Consider the following 24,226-nt stretch of genomic DNA (forward strand, 5'->3'; position numbering starts at 1 on the left):
GGGGGGGGGCTTCCAGTATTGGGGAACATCCCGCGCACACTCCATGTCTTTCTATGGGCACAAGCACTGTTCTTGACACAAACTGTTCACACCCCTCTTGTTTGGTGGAGAGAATTTTGCAGGTTTCAAACTACGCATGTTGTCATGGGGTGCAAAGAAAACATAGCAGTTTTAAAGCACACTTTCTTTCAATTCTATACATTTAGCCAAAATCTGTGAACCGTACATGATACAGACATCATCTTGTTGTCATTATACTGTCAGACCTATGATCTGTAAACCAGACATGATACAGACAACATCTTGGTGTCATTATACTGTCAGACCTATGATCTGTAAACCAGACATGATACAGACAACATCTTGGTGTCATTATACTGTCAGACCTATGATCTGTAAACCAGACATGATACAGACATCATCTTGTTGTCATTATACTGTCAGACCTATGATCTGTAAACCAGACATGATACAGACAACATCTTGGTGTCATTATACTGTCAGACCTATGATCTGTAAACCAGACATGATACAGACAACATCTTGGTGTCATTATACTGTCAGACCTATGATCTGTAAACCAGACATGATACAGACAACATCTTGGTGTCATTATACTGTCAGACCTATGATCTGTAAACCAGACATGATACAGACAACATCTTGGTGTCATTATACTGTCAGACCTATGATCTGTAAACCAGACATGATACAGACAACATCTTGGTGTCATTATACTGTCAGACCTATGATCTGTAAACCAGACATGATACAGACAACATCTTGGTGTCATTATACTGTCAGACCTATGATCTGTAAACCAGACATGATACAGACAACATCTTGGTGTCATTATACTGTCAGACCTATGATCTGTAAACCAGACATGATACAGACAACATCTTGGTGTCATTATACTGTCAGACCTATGATCTGTAAACCAGACATGATACAGACAACATCTTGGTGTCATTATACTGTCAGACCTATGATCTGTAAACCAGACATGATACAGACAACATCTTGTTGTCATTATACTGTCAGACCTATGATCTGTAAACCAGACATGATACAGACAACATCTTGGTGTCATTATACTGTCAGACCTATGATCTGTAAACCAGACATGATACAGACAACATCTTGGTGTCATTATACTGTCAGACCTATGATCTGTAAACCAGACATGATACAGACAACATCTTGGTGTCATTATACTGTCAGACCTATGATCTGTAAACCAGACATGATACAGACAACATCTTGGTGTCATTATACTGTCAGACCTATGATCTGTAAACCAGACATGATACAGACAACATCTTTGTGTCATTATACTGTCAGACCTATGATCTGTAAACCAGACATGATACAGACAACATCTTGGTGTCATTATACTGTCAGACCTATGATCTGTAAACCAGACATGATACAGACAACATCTTGTTGTCATTATACTGTCAGACCTATGATCTGTAAACCAGACATGATACAGACAACATCTTGTTGTCATTATTCTCCTTATAGTGAGCCTTAAAATATGGAGTATGTCTAGATTCAGAAATGCAATTAATTTTTCACATTCATTTATTCAACATATTAGTAGGCTCAGAAGTACCCTTTTTGATTTTGTAAAATGTTTGACATATTGTTTTAAATAATATACTTTACCTAGTACACATGACATTACATTTCTAGCCTCCTACTCTGATTGTGGGCTTTTTTGAGACCTGGCCTCTTACTCTGTAATTTTCACCACATTTAATCCATAGAAGGGTCATTTGGAGGAAGGATTGTTGACATAAATTTGACATTTGTATCTTAAAGCATAATTGAGAAATAATTACTTGAAGTTACAATATTTGTGACATTTTGGCCTTACCTAGGCCTCCTTTAAGACTCCATAATGTTTCATCTGTAGGTGATACAAAGAAAAAAAGTTGTAATATGAAGCTTTACTAGAATATGAGTAGTGTTATTTATGAATATTGAAATATAGAAACACACTTAGCACATTTAAAAAAAAAATATTGTTGAACATAATATACTCTATGGGCATATCAATGTTAGAGTGGGATCTCTGCTACTTTTACAGTTATGATTCAATTCTTTACCAACAGCTTTACCAACAGAATGAATGTGAAAATGGATTCAAAAAGTTCACCTTCTGCTGGTGATTTGCAAGATGTTTAATGATACAAGTAAATGGAGGGCTATGATTGGTTACATTGCCTACTGGGCCATACCACCAATTTGTTGCCTTTTGAGAAGTATAATTTGTATAAAAATAAATATATGATTTTACAAAAATGTCCATTCTGTCATGTTCAGCTTCATAAAAAACAAGTTTTCCTATTTATATTTTTGTCCAGTATAGGAATTGTTAAAGGGATACTGTGAGATTCAGGCATTTTTATCGACTTTCCCAGAGTCAGATGAACTCGTGGATATCATTTTTATGTCTCAGCGGATGATGTGAAGGACGTTAGAGGTACTTTCAGTAGCCAATTCTAACCAGGATATGACTTTCAGTCATTGCACTAATGCTAGTTGCCAGAATCTCACAATATCCCTTTAAAGCCACAATGTAAGATGTTTACCATCAAAGAGTGGGCCACCAACAAAACATTATTATCAATGGATCAAATGCAGCCTATGACATTGATTTAAATACTGTAGTCCTTTATCTATTATAGAGCTCTGTTCAGCCTAAAAACATGACATTCCATGACGGCAAGATTCGAGTTGGAACTCTACATCATTTTGTTTTTTTAAATCATATTTTTTTACTGGCCCCAGGTTATTGAGGGATCTGATTTAGATTAAACTTCATAGCAAGACAGTTGTATTATATGGAGGTTTAATTGAGGTCTCTATTTAAATAAACACTCTGGGTTTGTCTTTGGCAGGAGAAAGACCAGACTCAGAGGAACCAGAGCCAGAGACATCAGCAAGACGACACCACTGCTCCCAGTGTGGAAATAGTTTTACCCGGTTATTGCACGTGAAAAGACATGAGAGGACACACACAGGAGAAAAGCCCTTCCACTGCTCCCATTGTGGACATAGTTTTACCAGGTTATATAGCCTGAAAAGACATGAAAGGACACACACAGGAGAAAAGCCTTTCCACTGCTCCCAGTGTGGAAAGAGTTTTACCCGTTTATGGCACTTGAACATGCATGAGAGAAGGCACACAGGAGAGAAGCCTCACGACTGCTCCGATTGTGGAAAGAGTTTTACCCAATCATGGCACCTCAAAATGCATAAGAAATTGCACACAGGAGAAAAGCCCTTCCTCTGCTCCCATTGTGGAAAGAGTTTTGCCCAGTTAGGGAGCCAGAAAGAACATGAAAGAATAAACTCTGGAGAAAAGCCCTTCCAGTGCTCCCATTGTGGAAAGAATTTTACCTGGATAGGGAACCTGAAAACTCATGAGAGGACACATACAGGAGAGAAGCCTTTCCACTGCTTCTTGTGTGAAAGAGTTTTACTCAGTTAGGGGGCCTGATCAAACATAAGAGAATACACAAAGGAGAGAAGCCTTTCCACTGCTCCCTGTGTGGAAATAGTTTTACTCAGTTATGGACTTTAAAAACACATCAGTGGACACACACAGAAGAAAAGCCTCAGGGGCCTGAAAACGCATGAGAGAATACATACAGGGGAGGAGAAGCCTTATCAATGCTCACATTGTGGGAAAGGTTTCGGACGATCAGGGTATCTAAAAGTGCATGAAAGAACGCACACCGAAGAGAAACCATATCAATGCTCCCAGTGTGAAAATACATTCTTCTCACCAGGGGACCTGAAAAAACATGAGAGAACACACACTGTAGAGAGGCCTTTCCAATGTTCCCAGTGTGGAAAGAGATTTATTCAGTCATCGCATCTGAAAGAGCACACAAGAATACACACAGGAGAAAATCCATTCCAATGCTCTCATTGTGGAAAGGGTTTTACCAGGTTAAGGAGACTGAAAACACATGAGATGACACACACAGGAAAATAGCTTTTCCACTGCTCCCAGTGTGGAAAGAGTTTCACCCAGTCAAGATACCTGAAAAAGCATGCGCTAACACACTCTGCTGAAGCCTTGAAAGAGAGAAGCTTTTCCACTGCTCCCAGTGTGGAAAGATATTTACCTAGTTAGGGAACCTGAAAGACCATGGACCACACACTGGGGAGTTGCCTTACATCTGCTCCCAGTGTGGAAAGAGAGATTTCACATAAACACAGGCAGTTTAGCTAGGTAATTAAACTAGCTAGCTGGCTAGGTAGTTAAGCTAGCTAGATAAGCTGGCTAGGTAGTTAAGTTAGCTAGCAGAGAGAACAGTCTATGACTAGGGTGCCTGGAGTCTTTGACAATTTTTGGGCCTTCCTCTGACACCGCCTGGTATAGAGGTCCTGGGTGGCAGGAAGCTTGGCCCCAGTGATATATTGGCCATACGCACTAATCAATGTAGTGCCTTGCGGTCGGAGGCCGAGCAGTTGCCATACCAGGCAGTGATGCCCTGCTATCGGGGTTATCATGGCAACGTTGGGTCTTATTCTTCTGGATCATTTTGATCAAACAAAGGAAATCATGGTGTCATGACGTGCCCCCCCCCCCTCGCTCGCTCTCTCTCCACAGTTTTATGACGGTCTTAAATACTCTGCTTCTGGGTCTGTAGAATTGGAATTGGAATATGTGACTGCGGGACACAGAGAGAGACTTGGCCAAACTTTAACATCAAAAGGTTGAATGATGAAACCATATTTCTGTAAATCCGGACAGTTCGAATGGTCGGTGGGAAATCGAATGACCGTGTCGAATTTGTTTCATTTGGTGACCTCATGAAAGACAGGAGGCCCACATTACTGTATGTTTGTTTGTAAATACTTCTCAACTATGGGGTTTGCATCTGAATGTTGTATAAAATAAATGATTAAGCATAAGAATACTTTTGAAAGTATTTTAGTGTTTTAGTGTTCTAAATGAGAATTGTTTGCCATAGTAACTTATGATCAGGCAGTGGCCACGCCCCCCTGTGAGCACAGACATTTACATTGGTGTCATGGAACGCCCCCTTCTCTACTCCAGTATAAAACCCACTTCGGACGAAATTTACATTCGACCAAAACATCCCGGGTTGCTGCCGGTGTGTGAAGTGGTTCTAGCTGTGACCTGAGTAATCAACCATTGAGAACAGAGAGCATGGAACGGTAGTGACATGGTTGGCAATTTAAATACAGACCAGAGGACGTAGGGACGCAGTCCATAAGTTACAAATGGTTAAGAAGAAAATCTCTACAAAACTGAACACTAGTAATTCGGTCTGCAGCTGTTTGAGTACTTTAGTCTGGTAAACGCGACTGATTGAACGACGAATGGTACTCTGAAAGATCCATTCTAGACAACTTTTCACTATCGAACAACCATTGATACGCCTGACGTATCCATTATAACAAGCTACAACTACAAAATACTTTGATCTCTGGTGGACAAACCAGAGACTTTCTGTCGACTGACTATCCAGCAGACGGATCGGCGATCACAGAGAGTGACAACAAAGCTATACACTTGTAAATATGTAAATTGCAATTTATTTTCGAATGAGCGGCTGTTCATGTGCAAAAGGGTTAGCATTTCCATGAGCGTGGTTATTAACTGTATGTACATGGGTCCACTTTGTTTTTCCCACTCTTTATCTGTACTCACCCCTTTCCTTTGTCTACCAAGCTGTCATATCGGTTTAGTCCCATAGGGACTATTCAGTGTATCATGTGAGTAACCAATGTATAACCTATCCTGTGTGTGTTTATGTAATTCTGTGTGATTATTTAGTTAGTTAGTAAATAAATAATTATGCCAATTTGAATATCGCTGATTCATAATTTACGCTAGGGTTCATGCAGATATCCAAGGCTTTGCGCAACTTTGAATATGACTGAGGTAATAATACATAAATAAGTGACTAATCGATAAGATATGAAAATATCTGAAAAGAGTTCAATTCGGGAAATTGTAACTCTTTAAACCAAATTTTCCCGTGGTGCCCCGACTTCCTAGTTAATTTCTATTCCGTGATTAGTTTAATCACGGAATAATTACACATTAATGAACAGCCAACGTTATGAGACTGGGTTGTTTGGTGAAAGTAATTCTCAAAATACTAAGCGTCTGACTCAAACAAACACGAGTGTCTCATTTGACTAATGGTAAGCGCATGTCGCCAAACAATCCGCACACTCAGTAAATGACATGAACGATGGCAGGTAAAAATGTAAGGATTCTGTGCCTTTCCCAGCTGGGAGAGGACTACAGGTGGGTTATAATGCATGTAGGTCTATGAGCCATACATTGACACGTTGAGTCCAAAACAGGTAGTTTATAAAATAACGAGGTAGTTTCCAATCCTTTGGAATGCCTCTTTAAATGTCAAATGATCTAGCTTCTTCCACCATGTTTCCCACATGTTCAGACTACAGGTTGAGAAAATGGATGAAGTGCAGTGTTTTATTATAATTATAGGGTTTACTTGATAGATGACTTTTAATCAATAGTGATTATTTGACACCATGGAGCATGATATTTTTTTACATTTGAACTATTTATTTACATAGTCCTGCACGTAACAGGAACGGTGCCTTTCATCTCATATCTTTGGTGACTGATTTACTGCCACAACACTGATGTGCAGAAACCCAAAAGAAGGCCGTCAATGTAAATAAGAATTTGTTCTTAACTGACTTGACTAGTTAAATAAAAGTCCAAATAAAATAAATATAAAGGATATACAAATGATGTCAATTGCTGCAGGAGGGCTGGGGGAGTCGATCAATCAAGTTCAAGTTAAGATTTTTTTGTCACATCAACTTGTAAATCCACTGTGAACACATGATTTACCAGCCGGTTTAGAAAAGGGTTTAAGGGTCAGAAGGTTAAAATGTCAAAGGGGCATTCTACTGAAGTTCTACACTTGAATACTGTATGATGTACTGTATTGTTCCAGCTACAAAGAGTGGGAACCAACAACAAGACGTTGTTGGATCAAATGCATCCTTATTATACAGTGCCTTCAGACAGTATTCAAACCCCTTGACTTGTTCCACATTTTGTTTTGCTACAGCCTGAATTCAATTGATTTTTGTTTCACCCATCTACACACAACACATCATAATGACAAAGTGAACACATATTTTTAGAAACATTTTTATTTCTGTTTATTTTTATTTAAAAAAACCCTCCATATTCATTGTCGATGACAAGCATGCCCATAATATGATGCAGCCACCACCATGCTTGACAATATGAAGAATGGTACTCGGGGATGTGTTTTGTTAATTTCCCCAAACATAACACTTTGTATTCAGGACATAAAGTACTTTTTTTTTTACACATGTTTTGCAGTTTTACTTTAGTGCCTTTTTGCAAACTTTTTGATTAATATTTGTATTCTGTACAAGCTTCCTTCTTTTCACTCTGTCAGGTTAGTATTGTGGAGTAACTTCAATGTTGTTGATCCATCCTCACTTTTCTCCTATCACAGCCATTAAACTCTGTAACTGTCTTAAAGTCACCATTGGCTTCATGGTGAAATTCCTGAGCAGTTTCCTGCTTCTCTGGCAACTGAATTGGGAAGGACGTCGGTATCTTTGTAGTGACTGGGTGTATGGATACACCACCCAAAGTATATAACCTAAAACACAAAGCCAACAAGCAACTTGACAGAGCTTGAAGAATTTTATGGAATAATAATGTGCAAATATTGTACAATCCTGGTGTGCAAAGCTCTTAGAGATGTATCCAGAAAGACTCACAGCTGTAATCACTGCCAAAGGTGATTCTGGCATGCATTGAATCAGTGGTGTGAATACTTATGTAAATGAGATATTTCTATATTGCATTTTCAATAAATTTGCAAACATATCACATCAATTTGTCATTATGGGGTATTGTGTTTAGATGAATGAGAATTTGTATTTATTTAATCCATGTTGAATTCAGGCTTAAACACAACAAAATGTGAAATAAGTTGTTACGAACCGGCTCAGAGTTCGCAACAAAAGGGAGACAACGTGGAGACAAGGAGTATCAAAATATATATTTATTAAATAAAGTAACTAAGTAATTAACAATGGTGTGTGTAATCAGTAATCAGTAGTGTAAGTGAGTGTTTTGCATACCTGAATGTAATAATGCAGGGTGTTGAAAGGTGCCAAAGCAAATAACCAAAAAGCCACAAAAACTACACAACCAAAATCAACAAAGTGTCTGCGTGGAGAGAGTCTCCCCAATGACTGTGGAAGAGGTGCCTTTATCCTGGGACAACCAGTTAATTGACAGGTGTGACAAGTTTTGATAAAATCAGAAACATCTCTCTTCAATCTAGGCCAAAAGAAATGTCTTAATATGCGATTGTAGGTTTTCCTCACACCCATATGTCCAGCAACGTCGTTGTGAGAAGTGGTCAACACCAACTCACGAAGCTTAACTGGTACCACAACCTGGCTAATCACCTCCCCCAGAAAACAACTACCATGAGACATCCACTTTCTCATAAGGACATCCTCTTGGAGAAAAGATCCATGTGCGACATCTCCCAACTGTTCCACAGGCACAATTTGGTCACGCAACTCTCTCTAATGTGGGGTCAGTCCGTTGCGCATCGATTAGATCGGAGCGGGGTACAGATAACGGGATAACAGGGAAAACAGTAAGAGACTTCTTTGTGGTATTCTCATTTACCGACGCAGTAACTAGGTCGCACATGGATCTTTTCTCCAAGAGGATGTCCTGATGAGAAAGTGGATGTCTCATGGTAGTTGTTTTCTGGGGGAGGCGATTAGCCAGGTTGTGGTACCAGTTAAGCTTCGTGAGTTGGTGTTGACCACTTCTCACAACGACGTTGCTGGACATATGGGTGTGAGGAAAACCTACAATCGCATATTAAGACATTTTTTTGGCCTAGATTGAAGAGAGATGTTTCTGATTTTATCAAAACTTGTCACACCTGTCAATTAACTGGTTGTCCCAGGATAAAGGCACCTCTTCCACAGTCATTGGGGAGACTCTCTCCACGCAGACACTTTGTTGATTTTGGTTGTGTAGTTTTTGTGGCTTTTTGGTTATTTGCTTTGGCACTTTTCAACACCCTGCATTATTACATTCAGGTATGCAAAACACTCACTTACACTACTGATTACTGATTACACACACCATTGTTAATTACTTAGTTACTTTATTTAATAAATATATATTTTGATACTCCTTGTCTCCACGTTGTCTCCCTTTTGTTGCGAACTCTGAGCCGGTTCGTAACAAGTGGGGGCTCATCCGGGATTTTGAACGGATTGTGTTTGGGAGAAAACGTGGAGAGAGTCTCCCCAATGACTGTGGAAGAGGTGCCTTTATCCTGGGACACACCCGAGCCCAGGTGTTTCCCATTTAGCTGACGACCCTTCCAACTCCGCCCACCGGCATCCTAATAAAGAAACAAGAACAGAGAGAGAGAATACGGCAGACAGAGTGGGAGGGTCGTCACAAAGTCAAGGGGTATAAATATTTTCTGAAGGCACTGTAACTCTGAGCCGAATGCTGGGTGTAACTCTGAGCCGAATGCTGGGTGTAACTCTGAGCCGAATGCTGGGTGTAACTCTGAGCCGAATGCTGGGTGTAACTCTGAGCCGAATGCTGGGTGTAACTCTGAGCCGGATGCTGGATGTAACTCTGAGCCGAATGCTGGGTGTAACTCTGAGCCGAATGCTGGGTAACCGAATGCTGGGTGTAACTCTGAGCCGAATGCTGGGTGTTATACTAGATGAAACATACAGTTTATAACCCTGTGTTACAGCCCCAACTGCACATTTTCCATCATCCATCACTTTTTTGTTGCAATGAAGAAAGTTATACAAAAGACAATTCCAGCCCTGCTTAACTGAGACTAAAATGGTATCTTTTGAAGATTTCTCCTGCCGGTTCTGTTACACAAGTCGCAATGATTTTCTTTTTGGGACATTGCTTTTCGAATTATCCTGGGTAAATGAAAACCTGCCAAGTGTTTAATTAATTGCAAGAATATTATTTTTGTTCAATTGCATTACCCACGTGAGTCAGCAGATGGCAATTGGGTCTTTCAGCTGGTGCCTCTTGCGTGACGTATAATCTAATGGACGGTGCGGGACGCTTCTTCAACAACAGCTACAACACTGCTACTGATTCAGCCATCTTCACAGCTAGCTAGCCAACATAAAACCGAAACATTGGAGCTCATTGACAATTGTTGGTGTATATTAACCGCCGTGTTTTAAACACACTATCTGCTTATTTACTATACTTCATAAAATGTCATATTTACGTTGTCGGTCAGATTACTTATTAACTTAGCCTAGTAACGTTACTGGGCTATTCGCTAATGCTAACTAGCTAGCTAACATATTCGACTATGAGTTTGTCCCTTGCTAAAGAAGAGCAGGTCTGCTGGACAGAGAAAGAAGCTCTCGTGAAAGAGGAGGAGGGAGAGGAGGCTGTCACAGTTAAAAAAGATGAAGCTGTTACATTGAAAGAAGAAGAAGAAGAAGCTTTCAGAGTGAAAGAGGAGGATGTTACTGTGAAGGAAGAGGATGACGTTTTCGGAGTGAAAGGGGAGGAAGAGGCGATGACTGTCACAGTGAAAGAAGAGGAGGGGGAGATTACTGTCACGTTGGAGGAGGAAGAAGAGCAGACTGGAGATCTGATTAACACCAGTGAGTACTATCTTAAAAACATGGGCACAAGCGCTGCAGTTGTTGATCCAAATGAGTGGTTTTGAAGGGGAAATCTGCAGTTGAAACAATATCAAAGTGGGATCCCCACCCCTTGTTTCTATAACAATCTGAGGGATCGGGCTGATGAAATGTAACCACTCTCAAATTCATAGACAGAACTATGGATGCAAAGACTGACCATCTAAAATGATAGTTTTAACCTTGTTTTGATTGTATATAGTGGGTTCTGATGGGGTATGACAGTTGAACTAAGCTCATGAGGTATTAATAACTTATATTTTCAAGAATCAATGGGTACATATAATTCATGTAGAAGTCCAAAAAAGTGGACGTAGCAACTGCAGATTGCCCCTTTAAATGGGCATTCTACTGAAGTTCTACACTTTCAATAATTTGTTCTGTAGTAGGAATTGTTAAAGGTATGGAATCGCGAGACTCAGATTTCTTACTTTAAATGTATGCCAAACAAAAAAAATACATTGATTTCAAAGCTGAACAAACCTTTCCACTCTATGCACAATCACTACTTTTACATTTACGTCATTTAGCAGACGCTCTTATCCAGACCGACTTACAAATTGGTGCATACAACTTATGATATCCAGTGGAACAACCACTTTACAATAGTACATCGATATCTTTTTTTGGGGGGGGGGGGGGGGGGGTAGAAGGATTACTTTATCCTATCCTAGGTATTCCTTAAAGAGGTGGGGTTTCAGGTGTCTCCAGAAGGTGGTGATTGACTCCGCTGTCCTGGCGTCGTGAGGGAGCTTGTTCCACCATTGGGGTGCCAGAGCAGCGAACAGTTTTGACTGGGCTGAGCGGGAACTGTGCTTCCGCAGAGGTAGGGAGGCGAGCAGGCCAGAGGTGGATGAACGCAGTGAACTTCTTTGGGTGTAGGTACTGATCAGAGCCTGAAGGTACGGAGGTGCTGTTCCCCTCACAGCTCCGTAGGCAAGCACCATGGTCTTGTAGCGGATGCAAGCTTCAACTGGAAGCCAGTGGAGTGTGCGGAGGAGCGGGGTGACGTGAGAGAACTTGGGAAGGTTGAACACCAGACGGGCTGCGGCGTTCTGGATGAGTTGTAGGGGTTTAATGGCACAGGCAGGGAGCCCAGACAACAGCGAGTTGCAGTAATCCAGACGGGAGATGACAAGTGCCTGGATTAGGACCTGCGCCGCTTCCTGTGTAAGGCAGGGTCGTACTCTGCGAATGTTGTAGAGCATGAACCTACAGGATCAGGTCACCGCCTTGATGTTAGCGGAGAACGACAGGGTGTTGTCCAGGGTCACGCCAAGGCTCTTAGCACTCTGGGAGGAGGACACAATGGAGTTGTCAACTGTGATGGCGAGATCATGGAACGGGCAGTCCTTCCCCGGGAGGAAGAGCAGCTCCGTCTTGCCGAGGTTCAGCTTGAGGTGGTGATCCGTCATCCACACTGATATGTCTGCCAGACATGCAGAGATGCGATTCACCACCTGGTTATCAGAAGGGGGAAAGGAGAAGATTAATTGTGTGTCGTCTGCATAGCAATGATAGGAGAGACCATGTGAGGATATGACAGAGCCAAGTGACTTGGTGTATAGCGAGAATAGGAGAGGGCCTAGAACCGAGCCCTGGGGGACACCAGTGGTGAGAGCACGTGGTGCGGAGACGGATTCTCGCCACGCCACCTGGTAGGAGTGACCTGCAGGTAGGACGCAATCCAAGCGTGGGCCGCGCCGGAGATGCCCAACTCGGAGAGGGTGGAGAGGAGGATCTGATGGTTCACAGTATCAAAGGCAGCAGATAGGTCTAGAAGGATGAGAGCAGAGGAGAGAGAGTTAGCTTTAGCAGTGCGGAGAGCCTCCGTGACACAGAGAAGAGCAGTCTCAGTTGAATGCCCAGTCTTGAAACCTGACTGATTAGGATCAAGAAGGTCATTCTGAGAGAGATAGCAGGAGAGCTGGCCACGGACGGCACGTTCAAGAGTTTTGGAGAGAAAAGAAAGAAGGGATACTGGTCTGTAGTTGTTGACATCGGAGGGATCGAGTGTAGGTTTTTTCAGAAGGGGTGCAACTCTCGCTCTCTTGAAGATGGAAGGGACGTAGCCAGCGGTCAAGGATGAGTTGATGATGAACTGTGAGTCGCTCTGGATAAGAGCGACTGCCAAAGGATGTAAATGTACATTTCCAGAGTAGGCTCTCTGATACTTTTGAAGTTATGATCAATTGTATTAAGCACCACCAACACAGTGAATGGGAAAATGGATTCAAAGGAAACTCCCTCTGCTGGTGGTTTACTGAATGTGCAATCATAAAGGAGGGCTGTGATTGGTTAACTTCATTACGGTAGGGGGGTACTATTTTCACCTCCGGATGAAAAGCGTGCTCAAAGTAAACTGCCTGTTACTCAGGCCCAGAAGCTAGGATATGCATATAGATTTGGATAGAAAATACTCTAAACTTTCTAAAACTGTTAAAATAATGTCTGTGAGTATAACATAACTGATATGGCAGGTGAAAACCTGAGAAAAATCCATCCAGGAAGTGGGATTTTTTTTATATTTGTAATTTTCCGTAGACTGCCTATACAGATTCCATTGACTTAGGACTCAAATTGCACTTCCTATGGCTTCCACTAGATGTCAACAGTCTTTAGAAATTGTTTCAGTCTTGTATTCTGAAAAATGAGATGTAAGACCACTCTGAATGAGTGGACCATTCAGTGTCCCAGAGGTTTTCATGCGCACAACCGAGAGTGCGCCTTTCTTGTTTTCCTTTTATATTGACAAAGCTTTTGTCCGGTTGAAATATGATTGATTATTATGACTAAAAACAACCTGAGGATTGATTATAAACATCGTTTGACATGTTTCTACAAACTTTACTGATACTTTTCGGATTTTCCGTCTTCCTGTTGTGACTGCCTTTGAGCCTGTGGATTACTGAACAAAACGCGCAAACAAAACTGAGGTTTTTGGATTTAAAGAGGGACTTTATTGAACAAAACGAACATTTATTGAGTAAATGGGAGTCTTGTGAGTGCAACCATATGAAGATCATCAAAGGTAAGTGATTAAATTTATCGCTATTTCTGACTTGTGTAACTCCTCTACTTGGCTGGTAACTGTTTATGATTTGTCTGCTGGGCGCTGTTCTCAGATAATCGCATGGTTTGCTTTCGCTGTAAAGCCTTTTTGGAATCTGACACCGTGGTTGAATTAACAAGAAGTTCATCTTTAAACCGATGTATAACACTTGTATGTTTTATGAATTTTTATAATGAGTATTTCTGTTTTTGAATTTGGCGCTCTGCAATTTCACTGGATGTTGGCCAGGTGGGACGCTACCGTCCCACACCCCCTAGAGAGGTTAATAGCCTATAATGTCAATTTCTACGTGTAAAATGGTCATTACTTCAAAGGTAACAGAGAGCCCACTCTGGAAATTCTCTGTTAAACTGAAAAATACTCTGTCTTTGGCAGGAGAGAGACCAGACTCTTACTCTGAAAGTGGGACGTGTCCCTCCGAGGAACCAGACCCAGTGATGTCCAAATCAGCAAGACCACATCACTGCTCTCAGTGCGGAAAGAGATTTATCCAGTTAGGACACCTGAAAAAACATAAGAGAATGCACACAGGAGAGAAGTCTTATCACTGCTTTCAATGTGAAAAGAGATTTTCCTCATCAGGTTCCCTGAAATCACATGAGAGAATACACTCAGGAGAGAAGTCTTTCCAATGCTCCCAGTGTGGAAAGAAATTTTCCTCATCAGGTTCACTGAAATCACATGAGAGAATACACTCAGGAGAGAAGCCGTTCCAATGCTCCCAGTGTGGAAAGAGATTCATCCGGTCATCGCATCTTAAATTGCATAAGAGTGTACACACAGGAGAAAAACCATTCCAATGCTCCCAGTGTGAAAATAGTTTTACCTCATCAGATTCCCTGAAAAGACATATAGGTTTACACTCTGGAGAAAAGCCTTACCACTGCTCAGACTGTGGGAAGAGATTTAGCCGGTTAAACGGCCTGAAACGACATGAGAGAATACACACTGGAGAGAAGCCTTACCAATGCTCCCTGTGTCAAAATAGTTTTGCCCAGTCTGCATACCTGAAATACCATGAAAGAACACACACAGGAGAGAAGCCTTACCATTGCTCACAGTGCGGAAAGAATTTCACCATGTCATGTAACTTGAAAACACATGAGAGAATACACTCAGGAGAGAAGCCCTATCAATGCTCCCAGTGTGGAAAGAGTTTTAACCAGCTAGGGAGCCTGAAAATACATGAGCGAGCACACACAGGGGAGAAGCCTTACCACTGCTCCCAGTGTGGAAAGAGTTTTAAGAAATTAGGCAAACTGAAACAGCATGAGAAAGTACACACAAGCGTGAAGTCTTTTGTTATTTCTCCCACTGTAGAATAAAATTAACATGAGCTAACAAACTCTGTAGAATAGCCTTTCCACTGATCCTACTGTGGAATGAGATTTACCTTGTTAAGGCAACTGACAGAGCATGAAAGAATCCACACCAGAGAGAAACAATATCAATGCTCCCAGTGTGGAAAGATATTTACCCAGTTAGGGAACCTGAAGGACCATGAGGTAACAAACACAGGGGAGAAGAGAACGGGGAGAAGCCTTACCACTGCTCCCAGTGTGGAAAGAGATCTAGTACATCACACATACTTAGAATTCATGAGAGAACACATACACAGTGCTCCCATTGTCTCATATTTGTTACAGAAAATGAGTGCTGTTTGTTATGCCATATGAAATCTAATTGGATAAAGCCTACAAAAAAAAGAATTGGTATGTTTTAAAACAAATCTCAAGACATGAATTCATGTCTTGAGTATAGAGCACATCAGATTCCATTTGTATGCTTTCTTTGATTAAATTGTTATTTTCAAACTCTTGGCTCTTTCTCTCTCTCTGTGTGTGTGTGTCATTCCTCTACAGATAATCCGGTTATGTTTGCATGTGATGCATGTGCTCCATGGTTGACATCTGCATCGTCGGTCCCCCACTTGGAAGATTGTTCTTACAGTGTGGCTTTAAAGGAATAGTATGGTCTCATCTAGATAAAAAACTTTGGATGTGAAAAAGAGCAAGTTTACAACAATACCCCAAAACAGTACCCCAAAAAATGAACACTACCTGTTCATAACAGTATTTATTAATAATGTGTATTCCTATTCAGCGTCTATATCGGGGTAGGGGACATTATTATCTGTAAGATGTAAGAGAAAACATGTCTGGTTATTTTTATATGATTTTTTTTATGACAGTAGATAGGTTTTCATTAACTTGTCCAGTAATTTTGGTTGATATTTAGAAAGTTTGGTGTATTTCCATTGAACTGTCTTGTGGCGATAACAGCTGGAGGCGAAAGAAACGCACACCTGTTTAGGAGAGGTGCTGGCTAGGGGAGTAGAACACCTGTTTAGGAGAGGTGCTGGCTAGCAGAGTAGAACACCTGTTTAGGAGAGGTGCTGGCTAGCGGAGTACAACACCTGTTTAGGAGAGGTGCTGGCTAGCGGAGTAGAACACCTGTTTAGGAGAGGTGCTGGCTAACGGAGTAGAACACCTGTTTAGGAGAGGTGCTGGCTAGCGGAGTAGAACACCTGTTTAGGAGAGGTGCTGGCTAGCAGAGTAGAACACCTGTTTAGGAGAGGTGCTGGCTAGCAGAGTAGAACACCTGTTTAGGAGAGGTGCTGGCTAGCAGAGTAGAACACCTGTTTAGGAGAGGTGCTGGATAGGGGAGTAGAACACCTGTTTAGGAGAGGTGCTGGCTAGCAGAGTAGAACACCTGTTTAGGAGAGGTGCTGGATAGGGGAGTAGAACAGTTGTTTAGGAGAGGTGCTGGCTAGCGGAGTAGAACACCTGTTTAGGAGAGGTGCTGGCTAGCGGAGTAGAACACCTGTTTAGGAGAGGTGCTGGCTAACGGAGTAGAACACCTGTTTAGGAGAGGTGCTGGCTAGCAGAGTAGAACACCTGTTTAGGAGAGGTGCTGGCTAGCAGAGTAGAACACCTGTTTAGGAGAGGTGCTGGATAGGGGAGTAGAACACCTGTTTAGGAGAGGTGCTGGCTAGCGGAGTAGAACACCTGTTTAGGAGAGGTGCTGGCTAGGGGAGTAGAACAGTTGTTTAGGAGAGGTGCTGGCTAGTGGAGTAGAACACCTGTTTAGGAGAGGTGCTGGCTAGCGGAGTAGAACACCTGTTTAGGAGAGGTGCTGGCTAGCGGAGTAGAACACCTGTTTAGGAGAGGTGCTGGCTAGCAGAGTAGAACACCTGTTTAGGAGAGGTGCTGGATAGCAGAGTAGAACACCTGTTTAGGAGAGGTGCTGGATAGGGGAGTAGAACACCTGTTTAGGAGAGGTGCTGGCTAGCAGAGTAGAACACCTGTTTAGGAGAGGTGCTGGATAGGGGAGTAGAACACCTGTTTAGGAGAGGTGCTGGCTAGCGGAGTAGAACACCTGTTTAGGAGAGGTGCTGGCTAGCGGAGTAGAACAGTTGTTTAGGAGAGGTGCTGGCTAGCGGAGTAGAACACCTGTTTAGGAGAGGTGCTGCCTAGGGGAGTAGAACAGTTGTTTAGGAGAGGTGCTGGCTAGCGGAGTAGAACACCTGTTTAGGAGAGGTGCTGGCTTGCGGAGTAGAACACCTGTTTAGGAGAGGTGCTGGCTAGGGGAGTAGAACAGTTGTTTAGGAGAGGTGCTGGCTAGTGGAGTAGAACACCTGTTTAGGAGAGGTGCTGGCTAGCGGAGTAGAACACCTGTTTAGGAGAGGTGCTGGCTAGCGGAGTAGAACACCTGTTTAGGAGAGGTGCTGGATAGCAGAGTAGAACACCTGTTTAGGAGAGGTGCTGGCTAGCAGAGTAGAACACCTGTTTAGGAGAGGTGCTGAATAGGGGAGTAGAACACCTGTTTGGGAGAGGTGCTGGCTAGCGGAGTAGAACGCCTGTTTGGGAGAGGTGCTGGCTAGCGGAGTAGAACACCTGTTTAGGAGAGGTGCTGGCTAGCGGAGTAGAACACCTGTTTTGGAGAGGTGCTGGCTAGGGGAGTAGAACACCTGTTTAGGAGAGGTGCTGGCTAGCGGGCAGAACACCTGTTTAGGAGAGGTGCTGGCTAGCAGAGTAGAACACCTGTTTAGGAGAGGTGCTGGCTAGGTGAGTAGAACAGTTGTTTAGGAGAGGTGCTGGCTAGCGGAGTAGAACACCTGTTTAGGAGAGGTGCTGGCTAGGGGAGTAGAACACCTGTTTAGGAGAGGTGCTGGCTAACAGAGTAGAACACCTGTTTAGGAGAGGTGCTGGCTAGGGGAGTAGAACACCTGTTTAGGAGAGGTGCTGGCTAGGGGAGTAGAACACCTGTTTAGGAGAGGTGCTGGCTAGGGGAGTAGAACACCTGTTTAGGAGAGGCGCTGGCTAGTGAAGTAGAACACCTGTTTAGGAGAGGCGCTGGCTACGGGAGTAGAACACCTGTTTAGGAGAGGCTTTGGCTAGGGGAGTAGAACACCTGTTTAGGAGAGGTGCTGGCTAGCAGAGTAGAACACCTGTTTAGGAGAGGTGCTGGATAGGGGAGTAGAACAGTTGTTTAGAAGAGGTGCTGGCTAGCGCAGTAGAACACCTGTTTAGGAGAGGTGCTGGCTAGCGGAGTAGAACACCTGTTTAGGAGAGGTGCTGGCTAGCGGAGTAGAACACCTGTTTAGGAGAGGTGCTGGCTAGCAGAGTAGAACACCTGTTTAGGAGAGGTGCTGGATAGCAGAGTAGAACACCTGTTTAGGAGAGGTGCTGGCTAGCAGAGTAGAACACCTGTTTAGGAGAGGTGCTGGATAGGGGAGTAGAACACCTGTTTAGGAGAGGTGCTGGCTAGCGGAGTAGAACGCCTGTTTGGGAGAGGTGCTGGCTAGCAGAGTAGAACACCTGTTTAGGAGAGGTGCTGGCTAGCGGAGTAGAACACCTGTTTAGGAGAGGTGCTGGCTAGGGGAGTAGAACACCTGTTTAGGAGAGGTGCTGGCTAGCAGAGTAGAACACCTGTTTAGGAGAGGTGCTGGCTAGGTGAGTAGAACAGTTGTTTAGGAGAGGTGCTGGCTAGCGGAGTAGAACACCTGTGTAGGAGAGGTGCTGGCTAGGGGAGTAGAACACCTGTTTAGGAGAGGTGCTGGCTAACAGAGTAGAACACCTGTTTAGGAGAGGTGCTGTCTAGGGGAGTAGAACACCTGTTTAGGAGAGGTGCTGGCTAGGGGAGTAGAACACCTGTTTAGGAGAGGTGCTGGCTAGGGGAGTAGAACACCTGTTTAGGAGAGGTGCTGGCTAGCGGAGTAGAACACCTGTTTAGGAGAGGTGCTGGCTAGGGGAGTATAACACCTGTTTAGGAGAGGTGCTGGCTAGTGAAGTAGAACACCCGTTTAGGAGAGGCGCTGGGGACGGGAGTAGAACACCTGTTTAGGAGAGGCGCTGGCTAGCGGAGTAGAACACCTGTGTAGGAGAGGTGCTGGCTAGGGGAGTAGAACACCTGTGTAGGAGAGGTGCTGGCTAGGGGAGTAGAACACCTGTTTAGGAGAGGTGCTGGCTAGGGGAGTAGAACACCTGTTTAGGAGAGGTGCTGCCTAGGGGAGTAGAACAGTTGTTTAGGAGAGGTCCTGGCTAGCAGAGTAGAACACCTGTTTAGGAGAGGTGCTGGCTTGCGGAGTAGAACACCTGTTTAGGAGAGGTGCTGGCTAGGGGAGTAGAACAGTTGTTTAGGAGAGGTGCTGGCTAGCAGAGTAGAACACCTGTTTAGGAGAGGTGCTGGCTAGCAGAGTAGAACACCTGTTTAGGAGAGGTGCTGGCTAGCAGAGTAGAACACCTGTTTAGGAGAGGTGCTGGCTAGCGGAGTAGAACACCTGTTTTGGAGAGGTGCTGGCTAGGGGAGTAGAACACCTGTTTAGGAGAGGTGCTGGCTAGCGGAGTAGAACACCTGTTTAGGAGAGGAGCTGGCTAGCGGAGTAGAACACCTGTTTAGGAGAGGTGCTGGCTAACAGAGTAGAACACCTGTTTAGGAGAGGTGCTGGCTAGGGGAGTAGAACACCTGTTTAGGAGAGGTGCTGGCTAGGGGAGTAGAACACCTGTTTAGGAGAGGTGCTGGCTAGGGGAGTAGAACACCTGTTTAGGAGAGGCGCTGGCTAGTGAAGTAGAACACCTGTTTAGGAGAGGCGCTGGCTACGGGAGTAGAACACCTGTTTAGGAGAGGCGTTGGCTAGGGGAGTAGAACACCTGTTTAGGAGAGGTGCTGGCTAGGGGAGTAGAACACCTGTTTAGGAGAGGCGCTGGCTAGTGAAGTAGAACACCTGTTTAGGAGAGGCGCTGGCTAGTGAAGTAGAACACCTGTTTAGGAGAGGCGCTGGCTACGGGAGTAGAACACCTGTTTAGGAGAGGCGTTGGCTAGGGTAGTAGAACACCTGTTTAGGAGAGGTGCTGGCTAGCAGAGTAGAACACCTGTTTAGGAGAGGTGCTGGCTAGGGGAGTAGAACACCTGTTTAGGAGAGGTGCTGGCTAGCGGAGTAGAACGCCTGTTTGGGAGAGGTGCTGGCTAGCAGAGTAGAACACCTGTTTAGGAGAGGTGCTGTCTAGGGGAGTAGAACACCTGTTTAGGAGAGGTGCTGGCTAGCGGAGTAGAACACCTGTTTAGGAGAGGTGCTGGCTAACGGAGTAGAACACCTGTTTAGGAGAGGTGCTGGCTAGCGGGCAGAACACCTGTTTAGGAGAGGTGCTGGCTAGCAGAGTAGAACACCTGTTTAGGAGAGGTGCTGGCTAGGTGAGTAGAACAGTTGTTTAGGAGATGTGCTGGCTAGCGGAGTAAAACACCTGTTTAGGAGAGGTGCTGGCTAGGGGAGTAGAACACCTGTTTAGGAGGGGTGCTGGCTAACAGAGTATAACACCTGTTTAGGAGAGGTGCTGGCTAGGGGAGTAGAACACCTGTTTAGGAGAGGTGCTGGCTAGGGGAGTAGAACACCTGTTTAGGAGAGGTGCTGGCTAGGGGAGTAGAACACCTGTTTAGGAGAGGTGCTGGCTAGCGGAGTAGAACACCTGTTTAGGAGAGGTGCTGGCTAGGGGAGTATAACACCTGTTTAGGAGAGGCGCTGGCTAGTGAAGTAGAACACCTGTTTAGGAGAGGCACTGGCTACGGGAGTAGAACACCTGTTTAGGAGAGGTGCTGGCTAGGGGAGTAGAACAGGTTTTTAGGAGAGGTGCTGGCTTGCGGAGTAGAACACCTGTTTAGGAGAGGTGCTGGCTAGGGGAGTGAACAGTTGTTTAGGAGAGGTGCTGGCTAGCAGAGTAGAACACCTGTTTAGGAGAGGTGCTGGCTAGCAGAGTAGAACACCTGTTTAGGAGAGGTGCTGGCTAGCAGAGTAGAACACCTGTTTAGGAGAGGTGCTGGCTAGCAGAGTAGAACACCTGTTTAGGAGAGGTGCTGGCTAGGGGAGTAGAACAGTTGTTTAGGAGAGGTGCTGGCTAGCAGAGTAGAACACCTCTTTAGGAGAGGTGCTGGCTAGCGGAGTAGAACACCTGTTTAGGAGAGGTGCTGGCTAGCGGAGTAGAACACCTGTTCAGGAGAGGTGCTGGCTAGCGGAGTAGAACACCTGTTTAGGAGAGGTGGTGGCTAGCAGAGTAGAACACCTGTTTAGGAGAGGTGCTGGATAGGGGAGTAGAACAGTTGTTTAGGAGAGGTGCTGGCTAGCGGAGTAGAACACCAGTTTAGGAGAGGTGCTGGCTAGCGGAGTACAACACCTGTTTAGGAGAGGTGCTGGCTAGCGGAGTAGAACACCTGTTTAGGAGAGGGGATGGCTAGCGGAGTAGAACACCTGTTTAGGAGAGGTGCTGGCTAGCGGAGTAGAACACCTGTTTAGGAGAGGTGCTGGCTAGCGGAGTAGAACACCTGTTTAGGAGAGGTGCTGGCTAGCGGAGTAGAACACCTGTTTAGGAGAGGTGCTGGCTAGCAGAGTAGAACACCTGTTTAGGAGAGGTGCTGGCTAGGTGAGTAGAACAGTTGTTTAGGAGAGGTGCTGGCTAGCGGATTAGAACACCTGTTTAGGAGAGGTGCTGGCTAGGGGAGTAGAACACCTGTTTAGGAGAGGTGCTGGCTAACAGAGTAGAACACCTGTTTAGGAGAGGTGCTGGCTAGGGGAGTAGAACACCTGTTTAGGAGAGGTGCTGGCTAGGGGAGTAGAACACCTGTTTAGGAGAGGTGCTGGCTAGGGGAGTAGAACACCTGTTTAGGAGAGGTGCTGGCTAGCGGAGTAGAACACCTGTTTAGGAGAGGTGCTGGCTAGGGGAGTAGAACACCTGTTTAGGAGAGGTGCTGGCTAGCGGAGTAGAACACCTGTTTAGGAGAGGTGCTGGCTAGCGGAGTAGAACACCTGTTTAGGAGAGGTGCTGGCTAGGGGAGTAGAACACCTGTTTAGGAGAGGTGCTGGCTAACAGAGTAGAACACCTGTTTAGGAGAGGTGCTGGCTAGGGGAGTAGAACACCTGTTTAGGAGAGGTGCTGGCTAGGGGAGTAGAACACCTGTTTAGGAGAGGTGCTGGCTAGGGGAGTAGAACACCTGTTTAGGAGAGGTGCTGGCTAGCGGAGTAGAACACCTGTTTAGGAGAGGTGCTGGCTAGGGGAGTAGAACACCTGTTTAGGAGAGGTGCTGGCTAGCGGAGTAGAACGCCTGTTTGGGAGAGGTGCTGGCTAGCAGAGTAGAACACCTGTTTAGGAGAGGCGCTGGCTAGGGGAGTAGAACACCTGTTTAGGAGAGGCGCTGGCTAGGGGAGAAGAACACCTGTTTAGGAGAGGCGCTGGCTAGAGGAGTAGAATACCCTTTTAGGAGAGGTGCTTGCTAGCAGAGTAGAACACCTGTTTAGGAGAGGTGCTGGCTAGCAGAGTAGAACACCTGTTTAGGAGAGGTGCTGGTAAGGGGAGTAGAACACCTGTTTAGGGGAGGTGCTGGCTAGGGGAGTAGAACACCTATTTAGGAGATGCGCTGGCTAGGGGAGTAGAACACCTGTTTAGGAGAGGCGCTGGCTAGGGGAGTAGAACACCTGTTTAGGAGAGGCGCTGGCTAGGGGAGTAGAACACCTGTTTAGGAGAGGTGCTGGCTAGGGGAGTAGAACACCTGTTTAGGAGAGGTGCTGGCTAGGGGAGGAGAACACCTGTTTAGGAGAGGTGCTGGCTAGGGGAGTAGAACACCTATGTAGGAGAGGTGCTGGCTAGGGGAGTAGAACACCTGTTTAGGAGAGGTGCTGGCTAGGGGAGTAGAACACCTGTTTAGGAGAGGTGCTGGCTAGGGGAGTAGAACACCTGTTTAGGAGAGGTGCTGGCTAGGGGAGTAGAACACCTGTTTAGGAGAGGCGCTGGCTAGGGGAGTAGAACACCTGTTTAGGAGAGGTGCTGCTAGGGGAGTAGAACACCTGTTTAGGAGAGGCGCTGGCTAGGGGAGTAGAACACCTGTTTAGGAGAGGCCCTGGCTAGGGGAGTAGAACACCTGTTTAGGAGAGGTGCTGGCTAGGGGAGTAGAACACCTGTTTAGGAGAGGTGCTGGCTAGGGGAGTAGAACACCTGTTTAGGAGAGGTGCTGGCTAGGGGAGTAGAACACCTGTTTAGGAGAGGTGCTGGCTAGGGGAGGAGAACACCTGTTTAGGAGAGGTGCTGGCTAGGGGAGTAGAACACCTATGTAGGAGAGGTGCTGGCTAGGGGAGTAGAACACCTGTTTAGGAGAGGTGCTGGCTAGGGGAGTAGAACACCTGTTTAGGAGAGGTGCTGGCTAGGGGAGGAGAACACCTGTTTAGGAGAGGTGCTGGCTAGGGGAGTAGAACACCTATGTAGGAGAGGTGCTGGCTAGGGGAGTAGAACACCTGTTTAGGAGAGGTGCTGGCTAGGGGAGTAGAACACCTGTTTAGGAGAGGTGCTGGCTAGGGGAGTAGAACACCTGTTTAGGAGAGGTGCTGGCTAGGGGAGTAGAACACCTGTTTAGGAGAGGCGCTGGCTAGGGGAGTAGAACACCTGTTTAGGAGAGGTGCTGCTAGGGGAGTAGAACACCTGTTTAGGAGAGGCGCTGGCTAGGGGAGTAGAACACCTGTTTAGGAGAGGCCCTGGCTAGGGGAGTAGAACACCTGTTTAGGAGAGGTGCTGGCTAGGGGAGTAGAACACCTGTTTAGGAGAGGTGCTGGCTAGGGGAGTAGAACACCTGTTTAGGAGAGGTGCTGGCTAGGGGAGTAGAACACCTGTTTAGGAGAGGTGCTGGCTAGGGGAGGAGAACACCTGTTTAGGAGAGGTGCTGGCTAGGGGAGTAGAACACCTATGTAGGAGAGGTGCTGGCTAGGGGAGTAGAACACCTGTTTAGGAGAGGTGCTGGCTAGCGGGCAGAACACCTGTTTAGGAGAGGTGCTGGCTAGCAGAGTAGAACACGCGCTGGCTAGGGGAGTAGAACACCTGTTTAGGAGAGGCGCTGGCTAGGGGAGTAGAA

The 24,226-nt window shown here is 45.2% G+C and overlaps 1 protein-coding gene across 1 annotated transcript; it reads left to right on the forward strand.

The window, feature by feature from the left end:
- The first annotated feature begins 10,088 nt into the window (after positions 1-10,088).
- Positions 10,089-15,654, forward strand: LOC106564078 (uncharacterized). The gene is made up of 2 exons (XM_014130067.3): positions 10,089-10,728; positions 14,216-15,654. The coding sequence occupies exons 1-2, from the start codon at positions 10,428-10,430 to the stop codon at positions 15,163-15,165; spliced, it is 1,251 nt and encodes a 416-aa protein (XP_013985542.3). The 5' UTR covers positions 10,089-10,427; the 3' UTR covers positions 15,166-15,654.
- Positions 15,655-24,226: the final 8,572 nt, after the last annotated feature.

Source organism: Salmo salar, chromosome 12, assembly GCF_965601325.2.
Source record: "Salmo salar chromosome 12, fSalSal1, whole genome shotgun sequence".
In the NCBI taxonomy this organism is placed as follows: domain Eukaryota; kingdom Metazoa; phylum Chordata; class Actinopteri; order Salmoniformes; family Salmonidae; genus Salmo; species Salmo salar.